We start from the raw sequence: 26,642 nt of genomic DNA on the forward strand, positions 1-26,642 counted from the left end.
ATTTTTCTCCCAAATGGTCCAATTCCTGTTGATCTTTATTAGTGTTACTCAAGCCTCCTATAATATTAATTTAAAGTATATACTGTTTTGAAAGCACATAGAAATGCTGTTGATGGTTTAGTCCATTTCTAATGGATTAAGATGCATTAGGAAAAAAGTTGCTACTGTAACCTGCAGTTATTTGAGAGAGTTCTATAGGGAAATTTCCTGATCACTGAACTTGGAAGTAGAGCTCATGTTTTCAGCTGTGGGTAAATTTGAAATAGTGATACCTTATGAGAAGCAGAATAAATATATGCAAAACAGATTCAAATGTGGGATCGGGGAATATGGTTGCTCTCATCCGATTTCATTAATTAATGCTAAAGGAGATATTTATTCTAAATTGCATAGATTGAATTTACTCTTTACTTTTATAAAGGAAAAACAAGAAACATTTTTAAATAGCTACCTGCTGCCACCTAGTGGGTATGAAGAAATGAGCCCTGAAATTTGTAGTGAATGCTATTGAGGCAGACCACCATATGATGGTCTTCTAAGCACTAATACAGTAGCAGACAAGCACTAGCCCTGTAATCACAGGTTTTTTATTTAGCCCCATCTACCACAGTATACAGTATGTATTGATGGAATCCCAGTTAACAATATCACACTGGTAAAAAATTGTGCAGAGAAGTAACGCACTATATAAAAGTCAGTTCCTGGGATTCAGTATCAACTTGATCTACTGGGTTCTTTTTCAGTCCAGATCTGGGACCTCTTTCCCATCAGTACCAAACAGGTATAGAAAAATAGTTTTTCATTCTATTGCAGCAGCAAAACAAAGGACCATATTAGTTGATATAAGTGTATCCTAGACAAACACATGCAGTTTCTGAGAATAAACAACCCATACGCTTGTTTTAGGATCTTATCTCCAGTCACCTGTGCTGTATCTTTCCAATATAAACAGAACATGTAGAATTCTTTCTAACTTCTAAATGAACTAAAAGTTGCAAAAGACTTGTGTACTTGATCAGCCGTCTAAATAAAATCCTCTCTAAAGTCATTTCAGCTGTTAATGAAGGACATTCAAAGGAAGACTTGGACAATGTGATAAGCTATACTCAGAGGTTGAGTATGGCTTGAGTTGGAACCTATGGAGGGAAAACAGCTAGAAATCAGGAGAAGAATTTTGAATTCCTCCACCGAAAGCCTGAATATAATTTTCCTTAATTTTGGAATGCTCGGTAAGAGAAAAAGCATGAGTTGAGAGAGAGTTAAGAGTTTCTAGCAAGATGGTCTTATCCTTTTCATTCTAAAAATATAGATGAACACAGGTTATTTGAAGATAGTTCTCTGATTTCTGGAATGTTGGACTAAATGCACCCTTTAGGGTAATCTAAACAATGCTTATGTTGCCTGCTTTGCAAATTTATCACTGCATGTACAATAAATAGGAACATAAGATTGCAATTCTATGCATAGTTTCTCAGGGGTAAACCTCACTGAATTCAGTGGAACTTTCTTCTGAGTAAATGTGCATTGGATGATGTCATGTAAGGTATTTTTTCATGCGCAAACAGTAATGCACAGAACACCACTTCAATATTGTGAGAATAACACAATTTATAAAATGTTTACTATTACAAAATAGTTATAGAAAGTTATATGTGAATTGCCAATTATTCTGTTATATTTTTAGACTAATTTTGGCAACTTTCATATCGATTTGACTGCTGAGTAATCTCATTTTTAATGGCTATGACTTGCTCCTCCAGTTGTTTCAGCAGATTAGCCTTACTTTGTTTAATCTGGTTCAGATCTTGTATCTTCTTTTCCAAGTCTGAAATAAAAAATAACATGATGTGCAAGACTATACAAATAAAATCCTAATTATTCTGTAATTAGGGTAATCAGCAGGGAATCCTTTTCATACCAGCTTGTCAGCCAAGGACTCTCTGCACCGGGTTCACAGAATCATAGAAATGTAGAATGAGAACGGACCTTGAAGTCATCCAGTTCAGCCTCCTGCTCAGTACAACAATCTGTAACTATAGTGTTCCAGGAGATGGCTTGTACAGCCTGTGTTTAAATATCTCAAGCAAACAAGTCCACTTTCTTCCTACCTTTAAACACTCCTTTAGCATTCAAAGTTTCTCCTCCTGTTCAGATGAAATCTGCTTCCTTGCAATTGGAGCCTAACACTTTTAAATCTCCTGTGTTGCAGAGGTAGATAAGGCAGCTCTGGCACCTCCTGTCTGTTCACTTCCTCATTCCATCATCTACCCTCATTCTCCCATCAGTTGCATCAGATGTGGTTAGCTGGAATACAGGTATGCTACCCAATCTATTCTTCTTTGCATTTCTGTCACAGAACCCCTGTTTCTTACTGAATTTATTGAATGACTCTGTCTGGACTAAAAATGTATTCCAAAAGAGGGACAGAAAGAAGATAGGTGATACTGGTAAGTTCAGCGATTAACAGTTAAAATATCGTTTAAATAAAAAGGTCTTGGCCTGGTGCCGAAAAACAAATAACGATGGCGCCAGGCGGACCTCTCTGGGGAGCGCATAGATGTCAGTTCTGAACTTGCATACGCATGTCATCTCAACAAATGGCTCATTGGGTGTAGCAAATAATTAGTCCTCCTTCTGTCCTCCTATTTGTGATCTGTTTTGACAGGCACTGACAGTCTCTCCAAAGTGCTCAAGTGATACATTGGAGGTTCACGCTCCCTTTTAAAAATGCATCCCAAATGTGCGCAAACAGTTTAGTCAATTAATTTATCTAGAATTGTGCAATTTCAGAGGGTCAGGTGTAATTTCCATGGGTGTGCAAATGGGAAGTCTTGTCTGCATAATAGCATGGAGGGTACTTGGTGTCAAAGTGCTGCTGGACTAACCATAGATTCAGAGATAAGTCCAAAAGGTATTGTTTGCACTTTGCTTTGTCTTGGCAGCTGTGAAAAGGTGAGCTGTCAATTCAAAGCAAAGATATGAGTGAGCTTTGCTCATGAAAAGGTGGTAGAGTGATTTATCCCACGTTGCTACTTCAGGTTTTTTGTCTGATAGGTGTCAGTGCCCCCAACTTTTCCACCCATTCCTGAAACACTGGGTAGTTGAGAAGATGGTACAGCCCACCATGTTTTACTAGGGCACAGAAGTTTGACAGCTAGTCATGCAAGCTTTGGTTTGTTTAAAAGGAATTTTCTGGAATATTCATGTCTGCATATGTATCTGTTAAAAAACTGACTAGCCTTGTCAAAAACAAAACACCTAAATCTTCAGTGATCTCTTGCAAAGGAAACCAAATCTGAGTAAGTGGTGGGACATCAGGAACTTAACAGGACCAACTGTTTTCAAACATATGATGCTTACATTCTGTGGTTTGGTCTATAAAACAGGCAAGATCAACATTGTGCCAATGCAGCGTTACAATATATTTATTATTTATTTATTAAAACATTTTTATGCCGCCCCATTCGCCGAAGCCTCGGGGCGGCTTACAACATAGATAAAACAAGTTAAAATCCATATAAAATAATCTTAATTAAAACTCACATTATAAAATAAGCCGCCCTGGCCAGATAAAATTCAATTGTATTTAGCATTTAAAATGTTGCTTAAATAAAAAGGTCTTAGCCTGGCGCCGAAAAACAAATAACGACGGCGCCAGGCGGACCTCTCTGGGGAGCGCATTCCATAACTTAGGCGCCACCGCTGAGAAAGCCCTTCTCCGAGTAACCACCCTCCTAATTTCTCTCACGGAGGGCTCCCGGAGAAGGGCCTCTCCCGCCGATCTCAGGGGGCGACTGGGCAAATATGGATGTAAATGGGCAAATATATACCACTATTCATATCATGCAAGGCATCCATATGTCATTGTGAGTGTGTAAATGCAAGATATATACCTGCTATTCTTTTTGTTTTCTCTTCAGTCTCTTTAGCTAATTCCTCTGCCTCTTTTTTTAGCTGGTTCAGTTTCTCTAAGGTTTTCAGTGGAAGGCCCTTGGCTTTCAGTTCTTGCAAGTTAGCATATTCTCTTTTAAGATTAGCAAATTCCTGCAATAACAAATAGTACCTTTAAAAATATTTCCCAACAGCTTCCAGGACACGTAAAAAAGAGGGATAGAGGGAGGGAGGCAGAAGATGCATACAGAGTTAAGAGAGTTTCATAGTTTATCCAATTTTCCAGCACCTGCCTAATAAAAGTTATATACTGAATAACATCATCTGCATACCATGTCAAATCTGAAAAAGAAAAAGTGTGGATTAATGACTCTCTTACACTGCTAACATTCTATTTTGGGTGAGGATTTGTTTTGTTTTAAGTGTATCTGTACTATAAGATAGAAAGCCCATCGTGGAGTCTGTCCCATTCATGAGAATTGCTAAAGCTTCCAGTGTGATGGTGCAAGCATTGTTATTTAATTACTGGAAAGATTAATACAAAGAAAGAACATTTAGGTTGTACAAAGCTTTTAACTATCTCTTTCTTGCCCACCCTCTGCTATAGTTATAGTAAGTTGTGATTGGCTCTACTCTAGCCAATTATCCATTTATTTTACTGGAGACTGGACAAGCTAAACTGTTGTGAATTAGGCAGACTAAATGTATATTTGCTTATTTCACAAACAGACTCAATGATTTTATTTGCAATAAACCAAAACAATTTACAAGATGGGATAGTAAAAGTCTTAGGGTTATTTCACATGGCTGTTTCTCCCCCCACCCCCCTTTTCTGTCACAAATTAAAATGTTGTCTCTCAAAAACAGTTCCCTACCCCATGCTGCTTTAGCATGTACAGGATTTTGATATTTTAAATTTCCTTCAACATGGGCCTGTTAATGACCTAGAAAAAAATAAGTTTAGTTTTGACAACTTGTTTGCTACATGTTTAATGGTAACATTGGTTGTATTTGCCTATTTTTCCTTCAGGAAGTAAAGAGCACCTTTGGAGGAGGTGTTATGGAGTGGAAAAGCCTGTATCCAGGGCCAAGTGACTTAATACAGGTTAACTGAAAGTCATTACAGCCTTCTAAAAAAGTGAGAAAGTACTTCTAAACCTGTAGAATTATATTCTAAAATGGTTAAATCAATACGAGCTACAGTTGAACAGTACTTAAGAATGTAGCTATTGACCAGCAAGCCTCTGAGTCAACATTTCACTCTAGTCATAGATACAGAAGGTAGATTTAGGTAAGCTACTGAATTGGTTCCCATATTACACTCCCATCGGTTGACACGAGAGGGTTTTATCCTTAAAGGTGACCTATGAATATTTTAAATAAATAAGCTATCTTAAAAGTAATTCATTTTCAAAAGATGTACACCACACTTGTATACAAGTCTACACAAAACTAATTCCTCCTGTGTTAAAGGGGACTTACTCCCAGAAAACGTACAGAAATGCGGCCTTAATCACAATGAACTTTAGTGGATCAGAGCCAAACAAGAGTAAATAATTACCATAAATTTAATTAGAAGCACTTATTTTCCACTTCTTATTCAAACAGCAGAAGGATATTACCTCATTAGTCACCATAGTTTGATTCTGTGCTTTTTCTGCTTCTGATCTTGTATTTTTTACTTGGTTCCTAGTCAGCTGCACTTTAGTCTTCAGGGAAGAAAATTCCTCTTCCAGATCTGAATGCTTTCCTGAAATGTCCCGTAATTCAGTATCTGCTTTGTTCATTTGGTTCCCAGTCTGCAAAAGGACAATAATATTCAGTGGCATATTTATAAGAGTGCAGGGGGGAATCCTTGCAATTAACTGGTATATTATGACATCAGCTTTCCTAAGCTAAGAGCTTCCCTCTCCACATGCATGAAGTGGGCTGAGGAGGTTGTATGAGAATATACTCCAGTGTAGACAGTAGCTTTCCTTAACTGGGTACTTGCTGAGGGTTTTGAGCTTCAGTAGGTGGTTTAACTGACCATGGGCCATTCTGGCTGGGTCAAAAACATCCAGAGAATATCAGGTTGGAAAATGGGTGAGCTGAGCTAGCAAGAAGAGAACTAAAATAATAGGAAGAGTGGTAGAGGAAAAAGAGACCCTTTTTAAATCTTGGGTTCTGAATAGAAATAAAACGTATTTGGCTTAAAAATAAGGCAAAAGGCCAGCTATGCAAAACTTCTCCCCATTGCCTGCTTTTCCTGCTACTGCCTCCTGAGACAAAAACTTAACAGCTGTTGTTTCCCTATCACCATTTATGTTGAATTTGTCAGTAATGTAGCATTTGTAGACACAGGGATCCTGAGTAAATAAAAGACGGCAATCAGATCTTCAAAGTGCAGGTTCACACAGTTGTACCCATTTGTATAAGGCCCTTCTGTGCAGAACAAGGGAAGGAACATTTCCGTCTCATTGTGTGTTGTCTTCCTATCCCACAAGCAGCTCTTTAAACCAGACTTTTCTCACCTGCCTGAGAGCTGACATGATCTATAGCACTGAGGAAGAAGTTAGATTCAAAGGGGGAAGTGTGATTCTCTGTCAACAAGAGCTCTGACTCCAGCCTTGTGAGGGCTCGTGTTTGGCTTATCCTACTGTTAGGTTAAAGCTCAAAACTGATGGAAATAATTGTATTAAAGAGTGTGTATATGTTATTTTGAATATGTAAAGTTCTGGGAAGTGCCATGCCACTTTCTACAACTGTAACATGAACATGAGCAAGTGTGTTAAGCTTCAGAAGCTGATATGGTAGCTTATGGCAACATTTCAAGAAAATAGAATGCTTGCATTGGGTTGGCATTGGGTTGAAGACAATTCAAACAAAAACTGGGAGTACTGTTGACATTTTCTTAGTAGCCCATATATTGCTTTCACTTAAGTTTCTGATTTAAATTAATTGTAAAAGATGTGAGGATACCTCTGAATTTTTTGCTTTTATTTCTTCTATTTTTCTATTTAAGTTTCCAATGTCATCTCTAACTTGTCCTTGAATACTTTCCACTTCATTCAAATTGCTTATTGTTTCATCAAGAGTTGGGAGACCTTTTGCTGCTTTCCTAAGTGGAAAAAATATCTCAGATCATCAGAAATGCAAGAAACATGTTAGGTTCAAATATTTTTATAGTTCTTTAACACAATCAGTATATATGTGTGTCTGTTTAAAGCTTTATAGAGAAATAAATAAACATCCAGGTCTTTGTTCCCAAGAACCTTGCAATCAAAATTTAGTTGCGGGGGGACAGTATAAGTAAGAATGTCAGTATAAAAGATAATCTTTAGACCATGCAAATTATTCAGTTCATGTTAGTCTATCCACTGGGTGACTGGTAACACGCAGGTATTTGACTACATTTCATAAATGTAAACAAAAGCAGATAGGGAAAAATACATTGATTGATTACATTTATATCCAGTCTTTTTTTCTTGCAAACTTACACACTCTTCCTCTTCCTCTCCATTTTCTCTTCATGGCAACCTTTTAAAGCAGGTTAACCTGAGTGTCAGTGACTCGCTCAAAGTCACTCACAGCATTTTCTTGGCAGCATGAGGACCAGAGCCTGGATCTCATGAGTCCCACCCCAACACTGTAGAGGTGCTTGTGCTTACTCAGTTTCTTGTGCTTTCTTCAAAAGTTGCCTTGCCTCTTCTTCTTGTTTATCTAACTTGTCCGTGTAAGTTGCAGAATCCTCACAGTGTACCATCAGACTTTTCAGTCTGTTGAGCGCATCTGTAAGCTGTTGAGGCATCCCTGGCAACTTGATGCCCAGCACATAATTAGCCACTTTCTCTATGTCTTCTGGAGGTGCGCTTTCCTCTAGGAAAAGGGAAAAGAGCACTGTTGAAGTTCCATGAGTTTGTGCCTCAGTATTAATATTAATTTACTTATCAAGGAAGAAACTGGTCAGTAGCTTTGCATGCAGAAGGTCCCAGCTTTGGTCTGGTTGGGGCTGTGTTAGAACCCTCCTGAAACCCCGAATGGCTGTTGCCAGTCAGTGTCTAAAAGATTGGTCAGAATGGCTCACTTGTCCAATCCTATCTTCCTTACCCTCTTGAACATTTTGTAATAGAATATTATGAGTCTGCTTTTGTTTTTGATTTTTCCATTGTTGTTCATGTTTATCTAAATAAGCACTTTTGTATGGTATGGTATGAAAATTGTCCTGTGGTGAAAATAGCAACTTTGCGGATTTTTTCATAAGAGAGTGGTGGGTGAGAAAGGGTGGGGTGGGGTGGGAAGGTTAAATTCATTGCCCACAATTCTGCAAACCTGAGCTAAAATGTTGTTAATGGTTTGGGCGTTGTTTTTTCTAAAAGTCTTATTCACAGATTGTATTCACTAAAGGCAGGCAGAGAGGCAAATGAAGAGAAGCAAGATCAGCAGAAGAATGAATGCTCTCTGTTCAGAGTGCAGTGAGAGTTTCAACAGTACTCAGCCCTGGCTGTATAACAAAATCTAAAAACCATATTACAGGGCTGGATAGAAAGCAGATCAAGATCTACTGGCAGATTTCTGTGTCTGGATTGCTGTAGAAACGTAAGAGTTTTTTAAAACTCCTGATAGTTTAACTTCAGCAAAAACAGAGTCCTTCTTGGTTCAGCTACTTTTGCATTCTGTTTGCTTACAGTTAAAAAAAAACCTTACAGAGATTTGGAATAGTACCTCTGAAATACTTCAAACACATACCAAAAAACTAAAATAAAAATCTAAGTCTCTAGTGATTTTATAAAATATGTACCAAAAAGGATTCCTCTAACTTATTATGTGAATATAGAACCTTAATGAATATAGAAGAAAAGCTTCCCAGCACATTTACCCAAGAGAAAGTTCTTCACGCTGGTGATGAGCTCTTTGATATGTTCTCCTTCCTTTTCTATTTGATGTTTACTTTTCTCCAGCTCTCCATTTATCTGTGCAGTTTTATTCTTTGTATCCTCAGTCATTCTCCTGATACTTTCTATCTACAAATAGATATTGAAATAATGAATTGATCTGTCTTAGTATTAACTTCTATGGAATTGGACAGCTGATCTTTCCTTAGTGCAGTTGAACTTCCTATAGTAGGTTGCAGAAGTATTTGCACTTGCCTTTTGACTTTTTCACATTTTGTTGCCTTACAACCTAGAATTGAAATGAATTGAACTGATGTTGTTACTGCTTGATATACACAAGATGTGCAACACCATGAAGGTGCAAAATATTTTTATTGTGGCACAGAAGTAAACAAAGTCAAGTGAACAAAAACAAAACAAAAAAGTTGCCTAAGTATACACCTGTCGGGTCAATGTTTGGCTAAAGCACCACTGGCAGTAATTATAGCTGTGAGTCTTCCTGGATCCTGTGGAATGGACACAATGAGTTTGCCTGTTCTTCCTGGACAATCCGTCTGTGCTCTGTCGGAGTGCATGCGGACTGTGGTAAATAGCAACGTTCATTCCTGAATTTGACAGGGCCATTTGAAGACAGTCAGGTTCTTGTTTCTAAATCTCATCAGTGTTACTTTAGCTATGCATTTAGGGTTGTTGTCTGCTGAAAGGTGACCCTCTCTGCTCCAGTCCCAAGTTCCTTCCAAGCTGAACAGGATTTCCTCTAGAATTGCCTTGTATTTGTCTATTTGTCCGCACCAAGTCCTGACCAATTTCCCAGTCCCTGCTGAGCAAACGCATCCTTCCAACATGATCCTACAACCACCATGCTTCACCATGGGGATAACATCCTCAGGGAATGAGCACTACCGGCTTTGTGTCAGACAGAGCATTTTTCAGCAAGGCCAATAAGTTCAGTTTTGTATTTTGTGTACATCAAATGGTAACAATGCCAATTCAGTGTGTTTAAATTCCATGCTGCAGTAGAATGAAATGTGGAAAAGTTGTGGGTACACACACACGCGTAATTCTGCAAGGCACTGTACCTCCATAATTGTTTCAAGGGGTAATAACACCATTAAGATTTTATTTTTTCCTAACTTCAGCTTCTGAGTACATCTGGATCCTAAACTCTTCACTAATGCAAGCGTATGCAAAGGAGTTCATTGGTGGGATGATGGAAATTGCTAAGCTTAGGTCCACTCCTAAGGAATAATTTTCACCCATTGATGCTAATGTTAGTACCACCTAGAACCTGAAGTTTAACCTATCAAGCTCCTAGCAATCAAAATCATCCTAAATCAACAAGAACTGTGGCTGGTGCATCTGTGCTGCTGTTACCTTCATTACTGTGATGGTGTAGTAGTAAAAGAGGAACTACTATATGTGGGAAGAACTGAATTCAGGGGAAATTCACAGGAAAGGGCAGCATTAGCATGGTCCCTCCATTCCTATAAGAGCCACTGAGGAGCAAACGCTATGCTACTCTTGCAATTAAAACCAGACCCTTCTGTCTTGGATACAGAATGAAGGCTGGCATGAATAAAGTGGTTAGCCAGTTGAAACACTAATTGGTCTTGAGGAGCTTAGGTGTGGACCTTGGCACCTGAGTCCAGTCTTGGACTCACTAGGTGCTATGGACATTTCACTCTCTTCCTGCCTTAGCTCTCCATCAGTTAAATGGGGGAAGTATTTACCTATATCTCAAGGAATATAAAGATTCAAAGTCATTATATATGAAATAAATATATATATTGAATCATATGTCACTGCTGTAAATAGAATACCTTATTGTCAGATCCTTGTATTTGATTGGTCAAGTTATTTAGCAAGATGGCTGTCTCACCAGCTCTTCCAAGAGCATTTTTAGAAACAGGGAGTGCTCCACTGCAGTGTGGACCACCACAGTGTTTGTTTCCCTGGATGTCTCTGCATAAAGCACCACCACACTCAGCCACCAGGCAAGGCAGGTTTCCTGGGATCCCACAGATCTGCATGAAAATAGATGTGATGAGGCCAAGACACAATAGCACAATGTGATGCTAAAGAAAAATGTTAGGAGACAATTTAAAAGTATCTTATCTGCAGGTTTCTCCTGTTTCTCAGAGACATGGAAGTTGGAAGATTGCTCTTAAGCTAGTGTTTTTCAAAAAGGTTTATCTTTAGAGAATATTTTCCATCATTATTGCCAAGGAATCACCAACACATTTCCTGGAATCCCTGCATGTTGCAAAGAGGCCTGGGCAGTGTTTTAAGGAACAAAGCCAAATTTGTGGGGCCTCATTATCCCACATGCACTGAGATTTCTTCAGTTGGTTTTTGCTTGATGAGTCACCCCTTTGGATTATGCAGACCCCTTCCCCACACCAATGCCAAGGGCTTCCACTGCAGATTCCTGCCTCTGCAGCTGCATTTTGCAAAAGAAAAACTAAAAGAAGGGCCAGGAACAATTACAGGCAACTGAGCATCACATTTAGGTTGATCCTGAGAACTCAGCCTGAAATAGCCTGTACTTCAGTGGAGGTTTAAAGCAGAGGCATCACTCAGCCAAAGAGATGATCTCAGCCTGCCTGCCTTTATTACTAATGTTTTCAATGAGGCATTTTTCATAGGTTTTTGGGGAGCTTCAGAAGTCCCAGGAGTACTGATTAAATACTACTATCTTGGGTTCAGTAAATGTCTCTTGTGCATACATTAAGCCCTGTTCATGCCAGACAAACACTCACACTGCATTGTAGCACTAAAAACCATCACTGAGCATGCTTTTTATTTTTATATCACTGTCTGAACCATTGTTGCTAAGGAGTATGACCCATTGGGCTGAAATCAGACTTAATCATACTTTGAGCAGGCTTACTGAAATTAATGGATCTTACGTTAGTCATAAATCTCATTCTATCCCATTGGTTTTAATGGGTCTCACTTCAAAAAAGTATGCCGAGAACTGCAGCTTTAGCCTATGCAACCTTTCTCCAACTGGGTGTTCTCCAGATGTGTAGGTCTGCAACACCCATATTCCCCATGACTTGCTGGTTAGGGTTGGTATTAATTAATCTTACAATATAATCCCACTTTGTCAAGCCAAACCCTTCCAAAGTGGCCAACATCCTATTTCTTGGACAGCCTACAGAATTAAAGCAAAGCAAAGCAAAATGCACACATTTGATGTCACACTAGCATTGCTACTGGTATGCCCTGTACTAATGAATTGGTTGATGGAACTATGTCCTCCTTCTCTATCAAACAACTAATCTTACCTTTTCATTTAGGTTTTGAATATCGGAAGTCCTGAGCATCAGCTGATCCAATGTTGTGTTTTCTTTAGGGACCAGATCATCTAACATGGCAAGTATACTAATTCTGGTTTTTCCACTATATGTTAGGACGGCCTTTGTTCCATTAATTCTCTCTCCAGCCAATAACATTATTTCGTAATAATCCTTTATTTTGTTGAGGGAATCTAAAATAATTTACATAGAGCATCTAAATACTTTCATTTACATGCAGCATCTAATTGCTTTCACTTTGCAATATATTCAGGACAAGACCCACTAAAATATGTCTGTGTGAGGGATTCTTACAGACCAAAGCAGGGCCAAATGAGAAGTGACACAAATATGCCATTTCAAGTTGTGTTTCATTCTCTTTGTTGTTTTCACTTTTGCTCCAAATTTTTGCAGGAACCAGGGTGTGTGAAAAAGTGTTTGTTGTTTAGCCGTTTCTCCTGTGCCACCATTCCAGTGACAATTGTGCCTCCACCCAAAGCTGCTATTAGCCCCAGAATGGAAGTATTCATTGTGGCACCAATGGAACACACACACACACACACACACACACACACACACACAGAGAGAGAGAGAGAGAGAGAGAGAGAGAGAGAGAGAGAGAGAGAGAGAGCGCGCTTTCAGATATACATACTTTCCAAGGCTATATCTTCCATGTTCCTGGCATACTACTAGCACAAAATAAATGTTACATAATAGCATTAACTGAGGAATGGAAAATGATACCATTCATTTATTTAGGTCATCTTTCTTTGTGAAACTTAAGGTGCCATTTGTGAGTTTCCCAGGCGCAGACCAGACCCAGACCTGTTTAACCCCAGCAAGGATCCTGTATCATGAGCTTTCAGCGCATTCCACCTTTAATGTACATTTAATAGCAGCTGGCTTGGCCTTTTAACTCAGTTGTATATTTAAGTGGTACAAGTCTTGAAATATACTAGTGAAAGTAAGCATTTGACATGAGTTTTACAGGGACATGTACCCACAAGTACAAAAAATCTTGCAAAAACTAGATTTGACAAGTTTCACCAGCCTATCTGTATTACCAGTGTGAATTTGTTTAGGCCTATTTGATGCTCATGGTTCCCCACTGGTGAACTGTGGTTCTGTGTACAGGCCTTCATATTTCAATGCTATCTTGACACCTTCACAAATTCAGGATTCTCTGAGAAAGGCTTGATGTTTAAAATTGATTTGAAACTGTTCTATATATGTAATGCAGACATATGCTACTGTCAGTCTGTATCAAACCAGCACTTTGTTGTCTGCTTAAGCTTTAATTTTGAACTATACTGCCTTTGGTTGTCTTGACATAGTTAAATCATGTTTTTTCTATGTTCTTTGAACTGAAGTAGACACTGGGAGATTTGAATTGAACTCCTGCCCTAAATTCACCACTATTTTGTTAATTTTTCAATGACTGGAACTGTATTTATTTATTTATTTATTAAAACATTTCTATGCTGCCCCTTGCCAAGGCCTCGGGGCAGCTTACAACATCAAATACAAAATACATTAAAACAATAACAATTAAAATATATACAGTAAAATAAAATAAGCCGCCCTGGCCGAATAAAATTCAATAATATTAACATTTAAAATGCTGTTTAAATAAAAAGGTCTTCGCCTGGCACCGAAAAACAAATAACGATGGCGCCAGGCGGACCTCTCTGGGGAGCGCATTCCATAACTTAGGAATCACCATGGATTATGCGTGCTTCTCAATATAGCTAGTAAAGTTTTCAGGTTTCTACCAAGAGCAATTACTTTTTTATATTTAAAGTTAAATTCTGAAGATCTGACAGCTCTGAAACAACTGTACAGCTGAAAACCTTTTAAACCTTTTAATTATTAGCTTTCCTACCTTGGAAGTACCTGTGATCAATCCTGTGATACAGTTCAGTTCTCTTTTGCAGGGTTTCAGAGAGCTGATCAGCATCTTTTCTTAAGTTTTCCAGCATCCTGCTTAATTCAGGAAACTGATCCACAAAGTCAGGCTGGAGATACATTTGTGAAACCTTTTGTCTAAAAAGAACAATCTTTGTAGTAATCTCTGATGTTCTTTTAAGAATACTATTTTACCTAAATTGACCCCTTCCCCCTTTCCTCATTTTATTTTATTTTATTTTTTGCTGTTGCTCAATCCTGTGTCAAGTCCAAGGATTGGGGAAATTGCCCCTCCAAATGTCCAAACTTGTCTACCGATGGTTTAGGGAAACAAGCCAACTTCATGAACTGCTCTTTGAAGCTGCCTTATTTTCCCTAAATACTATGACTAATTTCACTTTGTCCAGGTTTGGATATAGCAATAAACAGCACTCAGTCAAAGAGAACTGAAAGTTTCCACTCTCCTTCTCAAGATCCCACTGAAAATCAGAGGAACAAGGGAGCAGGCCATTCATGTAATGTAGTGCTAAGCCATGCCACTGTGTTCAAATGGGGCAATTAATTCTGGTTGGACCAGACTTTATTTGATTGTATGGAAAGGCAATAAAATGGTGGCTGCTGGATAATTTTTAACAGGGGCTCCATTTTTCAGTGAAGAAGGGCTAAAGAACCAACAGGGCTGGTTCAGCCTACTGACTTGTTCCACCATGAGCTGATCCTCATGCAATGTAGTGGATCTGGAAGCAGGTCTAGTGCCAGATTTGAGGCGTTCTCAGGCACTAGGACCCCTCTTTCTATCCTCCTAGTGCCCCTGGTGGAAGATTAGTTTGGGCTGTGGAAGCAGTGGGGAGTGAAGGCAGTCTGGTATCCTTCAGGGGCTCCAAGTGCCAGACAAAGTGGCTGCAGCACTTGGCACTCCAAGAATTTCCTCAGGATGCCTCAGAAACATTCTGGAGAGATAAAGATGGTAGTAGTTGCAGCTGCTTAACTGGGCCCGTCTTCAGAGAAAAAGGAAGAAGGAATCAGCTCCAATAGGGACACCCCCCCGCCCGATTTGCTCCTCCATGCTGGGTCTTAGAGTTGCTTACCCCCATCGTGCCTTGCCTTGTGCTTGGAAGGAACAGCTAAGGTGCAATGCACTCTGCTTGAGCCTCTGTTTCTGTTCACACTGCAGAAGAGGCTCAACGAACCGTTGGTGCCTCAACATCTGTGGAAGTGGCTTTAAAGTATCATACTATTTTGCAGGGCAGGGACTGGGGGAATGGTAAGGTGCTTGGAATCAGGAGCAAAGTTGGAGTTCAGAGGTGAATCTTTAGGGGCTGAAGTTGGACCCCAGGCTCCCGGTTGCCTGTTCCAAACCTAAGGCCTTAGAAAGCCTAGAATAATATTTGTAACCCTATAACCATGTTGTACAATGATCCACTGAAGAACATCCTTTTATAGCAAAAACTCCCGAGTGCCATCTTTCAGTACTCAACTAACTGAACACATACATAAATAACTCTTACCTGATATAGTCATGTTCCTTCTTAATTTTTAAGAGCACCTCTGATGACAGGATGGGGCTTTTTAACATTATTTCTATTTCAGAAATTGTATCTTCGTAGCCTTTGAAGTCTATATCACAACCAGACATTGTCTTCCTCTTGTCTCCTAGTGTTGCAGCAAATCTCATTAAAGTTTGGATTTTCTGAGATAGGGAACTGATTATATTATCCCACTGATCAAAACAAATGTGGCAACGGGGACAGGAAGGAAACTCCTGGCTATAACCTCGGGCACATTGGTCACAAAACCTTCCAGTGACCCCAGCACGGCAGTTGCACACTCCAGTGTCTTTGTCACACTCAGGCCTCCGAGTTCCATCCTTGTTACATTTACATGCTGGTGGGGATAAAAGCAATCTGATTTCATTATTGCTATCAGCTAATTAAGTTATATGTGGGGAAACAAACATCATCCTACTTACAAATACAATTGCTCTGAGGTTCACCAAAATAATTTTCATCACATTTGTCACAGTGTTTTCCAGTGTAGCCCAATTTGCATGGACATTGACCTGTAAACTGGAATAGGAGTCTGTAGTTAGGCACTGGCTGAATTGGCTCCCTCCCTTCTTTCCAAATTTTGTCTTTGATGTGCAAATTCATCTCCCGGCTCATTTCTGTGTAAATGCTGATACTCTGTTCTTCTTCTGATCTTTTTCAAAAACATGAAAGCTTGCTTAATTTGTTTATTTCTACCAACAAATTGGGACAATGAATATCCTCCAACATTTGACTCAGGCTTCAACCTGAGACTAGCTGCTGTTTGCTCTAAGATAGTGCTCAGGGTATCGCTTATGTTGCTGCAGCTTAAACCAGTCCAAAAGACATTAAAGGTCTTCAGGCATACCTTTTTCAAAGGCAGAGAATATACAAAGGTTTCCTTATCTACAGGAAAAGGTTAGTGCCACTTCCCCACAGTGCAGTCACATGTTTCTTCAGGGGTGGGGCTGGTTGTGAATTAAATGGCACTAGCACACTTCTTATTTCCATCCAGTCCACACCCTTCTTGGATGGGAAAGGCCAGTGAGATTGCTCCCAGTTATTGACTGGTTTGTTACACACACACTGCTTGAAGGCAGGGAACTGACTGTACAATCAGCCCCTGTACAAGTGAAGTTTTATATGGAAGAAGTGGTGATGCCACCTGAGTATGGATAGTTCATAAAAAACAGCTTTATGGACATCCAGCACAGAGTGAGAGAAACAGCGGAGGTGATCTTCGCCTCCCCATCTTTCCACTCTGCATTTTAGCTACGCAGACTTTTTTGCCTGTCAGTCTGATGTCTTGAAGGGGAAGAGAAAGAAACTGGAGCAGTTTCAGGATACCTCATATCTTGGCATCCCCAGTCCTGTCCCTCAATACCACCCCTTTTACCCCTATTCAAGGTGGTCCTGAACTTGGAAAGCAGCTAGTACATTTCTTTCTGCACAGGTTGCAAGGTGGGAAAGCTCCAATTCCAACTGTCCTCCCACCTTGGTTCTAGGAATACCAAAACTCCTATCGCTCTTTAAACATACTTAGGGACCATAAGATTATTCCCTTAAACAGTGTTGTTGAGAAGAAACCTTTATGTTTAAATTTCAGGTTCCAATGCTTTTTATGTAATCTAGCATTTTTCATTTTGTTTTACTCCTGATTATCTCAGTACAAATTTTCACATTTTACCTTCTTTTTATGGAGGAAAGTCTAATATATACATAATAACTCATAAGCTAGTAATTATCTCAAACATCTTACCTGGTCACACAAGTTATTTTGGGAATTTTCTACATTGCAGTTACAGAGGTGGCATCCAGTTCCCTGGACCAGGTTCCAGTAGCCAGGAGCACATTGGTCACACTTGGTGCCTATAACATTAGGCAAGCAAGGGCACTCCCCGGTTGTCTGGTCACACAGGCAAATGCCATCTCCAGATGGGCATTCTGTTGGGTTCACCCCAAGAAGGTTGCAATCACATTCTGGAAAAAAAAGTTATATAGATGCTTGATCCCTTATAAAACTATATTTTGCTAGGATTGTAGGTTAACTTGCATTTATCCGTGACTCTGTTCTCAACTGCTTCTCTTCCTGCCCAATTTTTGCTAAGGGTAGGTGCTTTTTCCTCTTTCTGGGGGGCTTCTTGGGTGTCTCATTTTCTCTCTGTCTCCCATGGTTTTTTTGGTGCCCAGTCATAAAAAGTCCCATCCAAGCCCGTCTCACTTCAGTACTGCATCTCTATATGGATTCCTCATATATAAACTTGTAAGGGGCGGCATAGAAATGTTATTATAATAATAATAATAATAATAATAATAATAATAATAATAATAATAATAATATAGCTATACCAATTGTAATAGCTCCAATTGGAGCTTCTGAAATGTACTTCTAAACCTTCTTTTCCTCGAGTGCACTTAGCATTCATGATCCACTCTGTCAACCAGGTTGAACAGGTCAAGCAAGCCAAGGGGCTCTTTCTTTGATTCCTTCCCTGCTTGAACTCCTCATACTCAACCTCCTACATTATCATTGCTCTCTTTGCATCACTGATAAGCTTGTTCCTAGAGAAAATATTAGAAACAGCTTGGAAGTACATTTCCTCCTTTGTATTGCAGTCTAAATACAACAGTGTTAGGGATGGTGTCCTAGGGCAAGTTCACTTTGATTTTATTTTAAGGTTTATAATGCTCATTTCTAAAGCATTAAGTGATGGATAGAGTATTGTATTATCTCAAATATCCTCTAAATTGAATTCGTGGATCATGTTTTCTTGAGTCTCCCTAGCAACTTCAGTACTAATACATTTCTGTCTTGCAAAAGTTTTATCTTTCCATCTGTTATTCTGATCCCAAACAAAACGTTCCACCTTATGCAAAAATACTGTAATCAGAATAATTATACCAGATAAGAAAAGTCATATTGATTTTATTTGTGTGCAAAAGTTATTCTAACCCCAGAATTTGATTTCTTTTTCCTTTTATGTTTAATGCCCAGTTCTAGACTCGTAAGCTAGAGAGGCTGCTTACTTGTACAGTTCTGCAGAAGTGCTGATCCAAAATAACCGGGTTTGCAGAACTGGCAGTTTGGCCCTTGTGTGTTGTATAAGCATTTCACGCACTCTCCAGTATCTTTGTTACATGAGTCTGGATCTGTTGCTTCAATATTATTATTGCAAGAGCATGGGAGACACTGGCCTGCTGCCATCTTTGGATTCCCATAGAACCCATCAGAGCACTCATCACACCAATCACCTAACAAACCAAAATTTACACAGAATTTAGTAGATTCATTTTCAACACAAATTAGTTGCTACAACTGCCTAGAACAGGACTCACATTTCTAGATATAAAATTAAACTGTCCAATTCATTGTGAAATTACTCGAAGTCCTCATTGTTAACTAATTGGAAATGCTCACATTATGAGATTGTGTCCCGCCCCGTCACATGCCAGCTCATTAGAAAAGTAGTAAACTTTCCATTTCTTTCAAACATAGAAACTTCACGGCATCTGTCTGTTCACGTTCTATTCTTTATTTTCTACTGACCTACCTCTCACTTTTAGAAGCATACAATGCTATGCCAATTCCTACTACAATCTTTAAGCATTCTCCAATGCACCTTGAGCACTAAAATAAATTGCACTGAAGTAGGATAAAGGAGCTCTAGTGAAATGACAAGTATTGGTTTGTGCAATGGGATTCTCCTATTGGTGTTGTACTAGAAGTCCCTAGTGCAAGTGCAACATAGTTTATGTTAGTTTTCTGATAAGTGAATGACAAGCATTTTTGAAGGAGTTCCATCTCTGAAATGGACTGAGGTTTTCCATAGTCTTTGACAACATAAGATAAACATTATAAAACTCTCAAAGGAAGGCAGGCTTCCTACCTGTGTAGCCTGCAAAACAGTTGCAGATTAATTGCATCGTCCAAGGATCTTGATAACAGGAATGTGCAAAGTACCTACTGCTTAGAGGAGAATCTGGGCACATACATGGACGACAGGACTCCCTTTTGAGAGGATCCCCATAATAACCATCTACACATCTGCCAAAACCATAGTGAACATATTTTAAAACAACAGCATAAGAACACAAATGAAGTCCTTTTGGTAATGACACAACTAGATCATTTTAGAGCCTCCTTTAGGCAGCCCTGGGTATTACTAAAAAACCACCCCTTCACCAATACATATATGCACAATCCCTTGCTTTATATATCTCCCTCTACATTCTGAGTTATTTGAACAACAGCACTTAGTGTTGGTCATTCTTAGTATGTTTCAATTTGAGATATCAGTATTTGCATGTAGGACATCATTGGCACATGGATAGGATAGTGATAGGAGGGAAATTATCATATGTGTTGCATGTATAAATAAATACTGGTAAATACTGATCCAGTCCAAGAACAGGTGCAGCGCTCACACCAGGAAAATTTCCAAGGGACCCCCATTTCAGTCCCACTTCCCCTTTATCCTCCTCTTTTCCTATATACAAGGATGCTTTCATACATAATGGCAGTGCAAAGGGCACTGTGTGCACTTTTCATATCCACCTTCAAGCCTTCCCTAATTTTCATTCCAATTACTTAAACCCACCTAATGAATTTGCATCTGCAACAATATCTGTCTATCCATACCTTTCACAGTTGGCTCCCATTGTAAACCCTCTACAATTCAAGCATGCTCCAGTCTGTGGGTCACAGAGTTCTGCAAAGCCATTGCAAGGGCAAGGCCGACAATGGGGAAAACCAAAATATCCAGCCAAGCATCGATTACACTGTTGGCCATCCACTTCTGGCCGGCATGAGCATTGCCCAGTCTCCTGGTCACAGAGCGCACTTACTGATCCTTGAGGATGACAGTCACACGCTAGAAAAAGAAGCAGAGATGACAGTTCAGGTGATGTTTTGTTTAGTTATCTTAATATAAAGTTCTTGGTGTGATGCAACCTGGGTGCCTCTTGCTCTCTGTGTATCTGCTTTACATAGTCCTGTGAAGCAAGTCAGCCTTATTCCCATAAGACACATAGAAAACATGTGCTGTGAAAGAATGACCATTCTAAGGCCACCTGGTACATTCATGTCTGATATGAGAATGTATTCATGTCTCTTAAGTACCTGGAAAACAAAGATCTGTCCATTGCAACATACAGTAAAAGATATTTTTAAAAAATGGTGTGGGGGGTAAAACTGAACAGCTAAATATGAGGGGTCTTCAAAAAGTTTCCATACTTTTATATTTTATATTTTATAAATATATTTTTTATATCTTTTGCTGATGACATCAAAAAGTTAGTACTGTGCTGGGAAAAATGCACTGCAAAGGAAGGTGACTATGTAGAAAAGTGATTTAATTTGTTTTTGTAATTCATAATAAATAGAGTTAAATAAGTGTGGAAACTTTTTGAAGACCCCTTGTATTTAAATCTCAGGAACAAAGCCCACTACTTTAAAAAATGGTGTAGGCCAATACTTACGGATACAACCCTGGGACCCAAAACTGTGGCTTCCAGCTGAACATTTATCACAACAGCGACCTATGACGTTTGCTTTGCATTGACATTGGCCTCCAAGTTTCTCACAGTTTGCATTCACAGATCCTTGTGGGTGACACCTGCAGGCTTTCAAGGGAAATGCACAAAAGAGATGGTTTGACCCAATTCTGTATTACCACGTTATTTATTTATACGTTGCCCTTCTTCAAAACAAAAAATAGCAAGATTGAAATATTACCAACGCAACCAGAACATAACTAAAAACTACCTGTGAAACAAGAAAACTCATCCAAAACATTTCTGCTTAAGAACACCAGAAGATTCATGCTGGATCAGGCCAAAGGTTCATCTCATCCACCATTCTGTTCACACAGTGGCCAAATAGTTGCCTGTGGGAAACCCAGAAGTAAGCTCTGAGCACCCTCCTGGTTTGGTGTTCCCCACAAAGCCACGCTGCATCTGGTCCGGAAAGCAGCATATCACTATCAGGACCAGTAGCTATTGATAGCATCTTGTGGTAGGCAGTTCCATAGTTTAACTATATACTGTTTGAAGAAATACTTCAAATATCTGTCCTGAATCTCTCACCAATCAACTTCAGGGGATGACTCCAGATTCTAATATTACAAGACAAGGAGAAAAATGTCTCCCTATCCAGTTTCTCCACATTATACATAATTCTGTACATCTGTAGCATGTCTTCCCTTACTCAGCTTTTTCCTAAGTTTAATTGTCCCACACGTGTAACCTTTCCTCTTCTGAGAAACCTTGCTCTCTTCTGAATTTTTTCCAACTCTTTCTAAGCAGAATCACTATTTTGTAGGCAGCAGGAAGCACAATTCTGCCAGGAAATGAGACCAGTGTTTTGCACATGCTTTGTTTCCAAGCTGAATCGTTGGGTATCCTGGCATCATGGAAGCAGTGGCGGACTCGCCCGTGAAGGCAGCAGATATGTGAGGGTGGCAAGCCCTTGAGGGAAGGTACACACATTTTGCTGACCCCTGGAATGCTTGAAATGTAACAGATAAGTTGCTGTGTAATGGGGAATCTTTATTTTCAGGCTTTTCTCTACAGAAGGATGCTCCCTAAAATATGCTGGACCACAGTCATATAGAGGTTCAAACCACTTTGAGCTGTGCCACCAAATGACCTAAGTTACATATTTGTAGTATATCATCCTAGTATGAAACAGGCCATTATATTTTTCTGAATATCTTTCAAAAACAGATGTTTCCAAAGGAATTTTATTGACACCTCAATTAATTTTTAAGAGGTGTGTTTTTTTTTTTAAATCCTGCTCTTTAGCCAAATTACTTCCCAAGGCAGATACCAAAGGTGAGAAAAAAGTAAGTTTCTGCCCACAGACTTCCAGTCCAAAGATACAAACGCCCAGAAAAGGAGACTGGGATGGAGAACATTAAAGTTGTCTTACAAGAAGTTAAAAGCACAGAAATTATGTACTCTTTTGTGCCTCCTTAAAATGCAGAGAGTATGCAAAGGTAGCAGCAAGAGAAGCAACTAGCACCAATACTTACAAACTACTCCATTGTGAATATGAGCAGACAGACTTGCTATTAGTTTTGCACATGCTTCTGGCAGGATATGTGGTCCAATTTCTGAAGCTATTTCAACACAGTGGTATTGCTGGTACTCTTCTAAATCGTTTTTGCTGCAAAAGTTTTCCACCGAACTGATTCTGGGAATGAGCCCAAGCTTTAGAATTGACAAAAGCAAAGACATGTTTTAACTGACTGAATAGAAAAGTATAATTTAGCAAGCCCCAGTTTAGTAGTTGAATTGGATTAATAATGTATTTTTGCACTGGAATTATTATTGTCTGATGACTCATAAAAATGAATTGGGAATGAAGCCCATTCAGTGCAGCTTTCTGGGTACTGCAGTCTTACAAAGAGTTTTAACATGATTCAAGTTAATCACTCCTCTGCTTGGTTGCAGATTTTATGCACATAATTGTCCCCACACTTCTTAAATGGATGAGTTAGTCATTTGATGCAGGAACGTAAAAGGCACATGAGGGTTAAATATCACATTCCATTTGTGACCTTACCTAGGAATAAAGATACAGCACACATATGATTGGGTAAATATGGCCACCCATTTGGAGTACAATGGAAAAGATCCAACATATGGTGGTAAGAACTGAGCAGATCTTGTTGAAATGAGCTAATATGAGTGAGCCTAACCCAGCTTAGAGGCCAAAGACAGTCTCTGTCCTCCAGTCATACATTTTGCTGTTGAGGGAGATCCTCTTAGAACTTCCACAGATCCCACTGTTCTGTGAGAACCATTCAGCCCCAAAATGGATTCTTATCTTTCCCCACAGTTTGCAGAGAAGGAACAGATCTGACCTTTTGTCTCCACAGCAGATTTAGTTCCCCCACTCCATTTCCCTTCAATGAAACCAAGCAGTTACACCAGCCCCAGTCTGATCCAGTGCGTCCAAAACCATCTTGCCTGCCACTTTCTACTGCCAGGTCTTGATTTCGACCTGCCTTGAATCAATCACTCTTAACCTGCCTTATACGATAAGACATATGGGAGGGAACCATGGAAGCTGTCCTGAGCTCCTTGAGCAAGGGTGATAGAAATGTAATAAGTTTGAAAAAATCCAGTTCAGAGGATAAAAATAAGTAATTTTTAATGGAATCTTTAGACGAAGAACATGCTATACATTTTTAAAAAGAAAAGGGAAAAAAGGTTGAGACTTGACAGTTATGACAAGGCAAAGAATTATAAAGGAAAGGATATAATCTATTTTATTGCTTAATTTAAATATTTTTGTGGTGGTTTGCCACTGATTGCTGGATGGGATATAAATGCATCAATTGATTGTGCCTATAATGGAGTTAATTCATGGAGTCATCCATCAATTGTTCAAGATAATGAGATCAGACACAAAGGAAAAGTTGTTACGCAGCACACCTACTTACTGAATCAATCAATATGGATGGTGGAGTTGTTAGATCAGAGACAGAAGACTTGGAAAAATAGACATCTACAAAATATTCTGTTCCTGGTTCAAAGCATGCAGGAGTAGGTAACAGTGCAATTCTGTAAAAAAGGTATAATCATGAATCCAAGAATCCAGGTATTCTTAATTCTATTCTATTTATTTGGGTTTTTCTTACCCATCCAATCACTACACGTCTCTGGACAACTTACAACAAATTCTAGGGTTAATGATTCTGGTGCAGAACTGGAAATATTTGTGCAGATGAAAAATGGAGGTAGGCTGATGGAGGGTGAAGTGTTAGAATTGGTAAGGAGATAAGTCCCTTTTCCCTGAGACTCTGATTTCCCAATATAGTAACTTTGCAACAGCATAGATATCCTAGGAGTGGTCTAAAGAATAGTTATTATCCAGACCTCATTGTATATGGCAAAGCGAGTGAGTGAGGTTCTTGCAGGATTGCCTTGTTCTTACAGTGTTCACTTCCCATAGTACCAGAAGGCTTTACAACAATGCTCGCTATCCAATCTTCTGAAGTCTGCAGGTTTGGGAAGAGAAAAGAAAAGCTGGTTACCTTACAAATTTGAAGCAATCTTGATTTCTTGCACAGGTTGATAAAGCAGAAACATCCTACATTATTTGATTACAGAATAAGGGTAAAACTAGCAATGGTTGGATGACTGCTTCCATCAGAAGCAACATTTGCTCCAGGCCACTGACCCCATAATCCACACATGAAAGTAGAAATGCCACAGATCAGCTTGGTACATGCAGGACTGCTGTGTACCAGATGAGCAGTCTCATTCAGGAGTATAAACTCCATGCATATTACTCATACATGGATTATGCCATATAGAAACTTGCCATGTATGTTTGTGTATGTATGTGAGCATGCAGTCATATATGCAGCCTACTATTTGTAGCATTATTTCTGTTGTGATGCACACATATGATTTGGCTGTAAAATACTGTGAAAAATCTCAACCATGTAGTGATGTCTAAGATTTACGATTTACATATCTTGTCCTGGAAGATTTTTATTCTTGATGGCCCTTCACTGTGTGAACATTCCCAGACCTTACTGTATAGGGAGATTTTCCAAAGAAATGTTCTTCCCACAAAATCAGTAGGTTACTTTTACCATGTCAAAGATAAACCTGAAGAGCACAACAAATTGACAGGATTTAGTTCAACTTATTCCATCTTCCCAAGATTAATACATCTTGTGTTTTGCTTTAATTCAAAGGCCCTGCTTTTATCTTGTGTTAAAATAAAAGTTGAACATGAAAGTTGAAAATTCCAAACAACAATAATTACCTCAGGCTCATAACGAATGATGAGATTAAAATCCATCAAGAAAGGAATGTTGTTGACTGTAAATCTTAGCCCTGTTCCACTTTGGACACGCACAAAACCTAGCCCTGACCACGTCACAGGCTTTCCAGGAATGGGCTCCCTAATGACAATATCCAGAGCAGAGTTCCTGACAGATAGAACTGAACCCTGGAAGGAAAATTTGCATTTTCAAATAACAGGTTTCATTCACGAGACTTCACTATAGCGATCCTCTCCCCTATGATTAGAGTAGCCACTGACCAACTTTCCCAAGCCTGGCACCCTCCAGATGGTTTGGACTTCGATTTCCATGAGTGGAAGCAATGATGGGAGTTATAGTCCAAAGTAACTAGACAATACAAGCTGGAAAAAGTGGCCACAGTTTTTGTTCCTTCTCTTCTACTACCATCACTCCTGCGGTGTGGAGAGCTCCCGCCAGCCCCACTGCCCTCTCTGAAAAGGAAGAATGAATTACGGCTTCATTTGACTGCATTATTCCTATGGGAGGGCAATGGAAAACCACAGCAAAGCTGAGTAGAATGGCCATCTCCATCCAAATCTGGGAGGAGAGAGAGAGAGCCTCCATGTTCCTGCTAATTTCTATACTAGTTATATACATATGCATCCACTCCACCAGTAAAACTTTCTGTCTTCAACCTTGTGTGACCAGTATACTTCAGCCATTTATTAGCATTATTCTTTATATCCCAGCTTTATATTCTTTCTATCCCAGCTGATTAGCTAGCACATAATCAGGAACATGTGTGAACTATGCAGAACATTTTCGTTTTGTACCTTTGATGTTTCAATATTTTGGGCCAAGCTGAAATGGCTTGGAAGCTAATTCCCCTCAGCTTTTTTGACACAATGTATGTCCTTTAGGAATTCAGTTAGAAAACACCCATTTAATATTTCGTAAATGCCATAAGTGACACAGATGGGAGAGAGCCAAATAAGGCATATCTCTCCAAGGATCTTGAATCAGTCTTACTTTTTGATAGATGTTTTTAATCTTTCCTTGCCATTTCTCATAGGGCAATTAACAGTATGTTAGATTTACCTGTCCATTGGTTGCTTTTCTTATGCTTCTTTTCTTACTCCTGTTCAAGACAATTTTTCCATTTTCAATTGCGAAATCATAACCTTGTTGTCGAAAATAGACATCACATGGTGGCATAGCTGTGGGTTGAATCTTATAAACAAGTAGCTGTGTTAAAGTGTTGGCTTTTTGTTGTTGTTTTGTTAGGAATGTATATATGCAATCCAATTATGAAGGACTATGCAAGCACCAAAGTTTCAGAAATAAAAGTCTGAACCATATCTTATTTTCTATGCCAGAGAAATC

General features: G+C 39.2%; 1 protein-coding gene across 1 annotated transcript in view; it reads right to left on the reverse strand.

Annotated features, from left to right (window-relative positions):
• Nucleotides 1-1,685: 1,685 nt before the first annotated feature.
• The window catches only part of LAMB4 (laminin subunit beta 4), a 45,933-nt gene continuing 20,976 nt past the window's right edge, over nt 1,686-26,642 (reverse strand). The window contains exons 14-33 of the mRNA XM_044423274.1: nt 25,280-25,465; nt 24,379-24,500; nt 23,943-24,063; nt 22,527-22,704; nt 20,974-21,117; nt 20,135-20,366; nt 19,383-19,540; nt 18,523-18,747; nt 17,255-17,475; nt 15,939-16,035; nt 15,478-15,853; nt 13,947-14,107; nt 12,056-12,258; nt 10,586-10,789; nt 8,750-8,894; nt 7,542-7,749; nt 6,853-6,991; nt 5,514-5,690; nt 3,894-4,044; nt 1,686-1,825 (exon numbers count right to left, since the gene is read on the reverse strand). Of these exons, the coding sequence (XP_044279209.1) occupies nt 1,686-1,825; nt 3,894-4,044; nt 5,514-5,690; nt 6,853-6,991; nt 7,542-7,749; nt 8,750-8,894; nt 10,586-10,789; nt 12,056-12,258; nt 13,947-14,107; nt 15,478-15,853; nt 15,939-16,035; nt 17,255-17,475; nt 18,523-18,747; nt 19,383-19,540; nt 20,135-20,366; nt 20,974-21,117; nt 22,527-22,704; nt 23,943-24,063; nt 24,379-24,500; nt 25,280-25,465 (3,588 nt within the window). The remainder of the gene's footprint in view (nt 1,826-3,893; nt 4,045-5,513; nt 5,691-6,852; nt 6,992-7,541; nt 7,750-8,749; nt 8,895-10,585; nt 10,790-12,055; nt 12,259-13,946; nt 14,108-15,477; nt 15,854-15,938; nt 16,036-17,254; nt 17,476-18,522; nt 18,748-19,382; nt 19,541-20,134; nt 20,367-20,973; nt 21,118-22,526; nt 22,705-23,942; nt 24,064-24,378; nt 24,501-25,279; nt 25,466-26,642) is intronic.

Source organism: Varanus komodoensis, unplaced genomic scaffold (assembly GCF_004798865.1).
Source record: "Varanus komodoensis strain SLA01 unplaced genomic scaffold, ASM479886v1 scaffold13_3, whole genome shotgun sequence".
Taxonomy (NCBI): domain Eukaryota; kingdom Metazoa; phylum Chordata; class Lepidosauria; order Squamata; family Varanidae; genus Varanus; species Varanus komodoensis.